This window comes from Dioscorea cayenensis, chromosome 18, assembly GCF_009730915.1.
Source record: "Dioscorea cayenensis subsp. rotundata cultivar TDr96_F1 chromosome 18, TDr96_F1_v2_PseudoChromosome.rev07_lg8_w22 25.fasta, whole genome shotgun sequence".
NCBI classification, from domain to species: Eukaryota; Viridiplantae; Streptophyta; class Magnoliopsida; order Dioscoreales; family Dioscoreaceae; genus Dioscorea; species Dioscorea cayenensis.
This window is the reverse complement of record NC_052488.1, coordinates 6,465,420-6,468,402: the sequence shown is the minus strand read 5'-3', so window position 1 is coordinate 6,468,402 and position 2,983 is coordinate 6,465,420. Positions and strand designations below refer to the sequence as shown.

Below are 2,983 nucleotides of genomic sequence, written 5' to 3'. Positions count from 1 at the left end.
TCCATCAATTAAGGTACCATTCGTTAATGATATTTAAACTTGTTTAAGAAAATTATTATTGCTATGATGTTAATATGGATAAATTCTAACTAAAGCAATTAGGAAATAGATGCAACATGTGAGAGGACCATTACAGAGAACAAATTACACTAATAATATGAACAACTTGTACAATGTGAACAGACAAATATAACACTATAAATATTGGTAAGTGTTTTAATTTATGGTATTTACTAAGTCATTTTTCTAGGCTTAATTTAAACAATTTATATTAATAAATAAATTTTGTGTTGTTTATTTTTAGACAGTTTTAACTAAACATGGACAAATCATGGATTACAATGCCGCGAAACTCAGTTGCATATGACCAAGGTGTTAAGAATTTTATTGAATTTGCTTTCCGGCATGGTTCAATTAATGATATGATACTCTGTCCATGTCCTATGTGTGAATTTAGTAAGCGTCTAAATCGTGACGAGGTATACGATCATCTAATTTGCAAACAATTTCCAAAAGGTTATACAATTTGGTACCTTCACGGAGAGTCCCATCCACCAGAAACAACTAATTCTCCAGTAAACATCAAAATTGCTTCACAAAGAAATGTTGTTGTTCAAGATCCAATTATTGATATGGTAAATGATGCTTTTGGAGTACATGACACTATTTCTGAGGAAGGCTTTCAAACAGTAGATGAAGGGGACAGACAAATAGATGATGACATACCAAATATGAACCAAACTAGGAATGCAACAGACGAGTTTCATGAGTTATCTAATGATGGTCAACAACCTCTGTATGAAGGGTGTGCAAATTATTCAAAACTATCATTTATATTGAAATTGTACCACATCAAGTGTCTATGTGGAATGAGCGATAAGGCAATGACGATGATATTGGAGTTGCTACATGATGCATTTCCGCATATAAAAATTCCAAGCTCTTTCTATGATGCGAAGAAAACCATCACAAAGCTTGGATTGAACTATGAAAAAATACATGCATGCCCAAATAATTGCATGCTTTATTGGGGTAATGAAGAAGATGAAGATAGACAAAATTTCAAGATTTGTAATACTTCTAGGTGGAAGGAAAGCAAGGGTGGATCAGATTCCTTATCCAATGGTAATAAAGCTAGAAGGAAGATTCCTGCAAAAGTGGTCAGATATTTTCCATTGAGACCTCGTTACAAAGGTTGTTTTTGTCTTCAAAGACAGCAAAGGATATGAGATGGCACAGCTTGGATGGCAACAACGATGGGCTACTGAGACATCCAAGAAATTCTGAAGCATGGAAAAGATTTGATTTAACAAATAGTTGGTTTGCAGCAAACCCTCGGAATGTGTGTCTTTCACTAGCTACGGATGGATTTAATCCCCATGGAAATTTGAGTCAAAGTTATAGCATTTGGCCGATTATTTTCATACCATACAATATGCCACCGTGGGTGTGTATGAAACATACATCTTTTATCATTTCAACTATAATTCCTGGTAAACATATGCTAGGAAATGATATAGATGTTTACTTACAACCTCTAATAAGGGAGTTGAAAGAATTGTGGTATGATGGCGCTAATACATATGATTCTTATGTAAATGAAATGTTCAAGCTACATGTTGCTTTGATGTGGACAATCAGTGACTACCTTGGTTTGGGAAATTTATCTGGGTGGAATGTCTATACTGGACGTGCTTGTATACATTGCAATTATGCCTCTGCTCCTTGTCGCTTGTCTCATAGTAGGAAATGGTGTTTCATGGGCCATCGGTACTTTCTTCATGGTGGTCATAAATTCAGAATGAACAAGATCAAATTTAATGGAGAGCAAGAGTTACGAACTCCTCCAAAATTATTATCAGGTGAAGAAATTTTCGAGCAAGTTAAAGACATTGATGTCACATTTGGTCGGCCCATGGATAGTCAACTCAGGGGGAAAAGAAGACGTGGTGCAAGTACTTCTATAGATGAGCGACAACAATGGAGAAAGAAAAGTATTTTCTTTGAGCTCCCATATTGGAAACAAAATTTATTGCGTCATAATTTAGACGTGATGCATATAGAGAAGAATGTGTGCAATAATATTCTTTTCACACTGTTGAATGATAGTTCTCGCTCGAACGATCATCTCAATGCTCGTAAGGATCTAAGAGATATTGGTTGTAAACCGGACTTGTGGCCAGATGAAAATGGAAAGTTTGTTCCAGCAGTTTACACAATGAATAAGCAAGGGAAGAATTGAAGCTATTTCTAAATACTTTGAAGAATATCTCTGTGCCAAATAGCTACGCAAGAAATATTTCTCGGTGCATCGATGCTACTAATCTTAAAATAGTTGGGACATTAAAAAGTCATGATAGTCACATACTATTACAACAGTTGCTTCCACTCGCTATGTGTGCAGGGGTTGATGATAAAATATCTGCGGTACTACTTGAGTTATGTTCATTTTTCCGACAAATATGTGGCAAAACATTGAATGCTATGGAATTGGATAATCTACAAAACCAAATTGTACTAACATTGTGCCACATGGAAATGCTTTTCCCCCCTTCATTTTTCACATTAATGATACACCTGATTGTTCATTTGGTTGATGAAGCAAAACTTGGAGGTCTAGTCTATTACCGTTGGATGTTTCCGATAGAAAGGTATCTAATTGTTAATAACTTTATTTATAATTAATAATAGGATCAAATCTATGTTATATAACTATGAGTCGTGTGATGTTTTAGGTATTTGGGACTATTAAAATCATATGTTCACAACAAAGCAAGACCAGAGGGATCTATTGCAGAGTGTTATATTGCACAAGAGGTTATTACATTTTGTTCTTGATATCTAGATGATATTGAGACAATATGGAATCGACTTAGGCGAGTTGATGATGAATCTGTTACTCCCCAGCACCCAAATGCTCGAATTGCAGAATTATTTTCATATGTTGGGAAACCAGTAGGTGGTTTTACGTGGTTTACTTTAT

The 2,983-nt window shown here is 35.0% G+C and overlaps 1 protein-coding gene across 1 annotated transcript; it reads left to right on the top strand.

Moving 5' to 3' along the window:
* Window positions 1-341: 341 nt before the first annotated feature.
* LOC120282747 lies at window positions 342-2,242 on the top strand. The gene is made up of 2 exons (XM_039289599.1): window positions 342-1,194; window positions 1,509-2,242. Exons 1-2 carry the CDS (start codon window positions 342-344, stop codon window positions 2,240-2,242), a joined length of 1,587 nt encoding a protein of 528 aa, XP_039145533.1.
* Window positions 2,243-2,983: the final 741 nt, after the last annotated feature.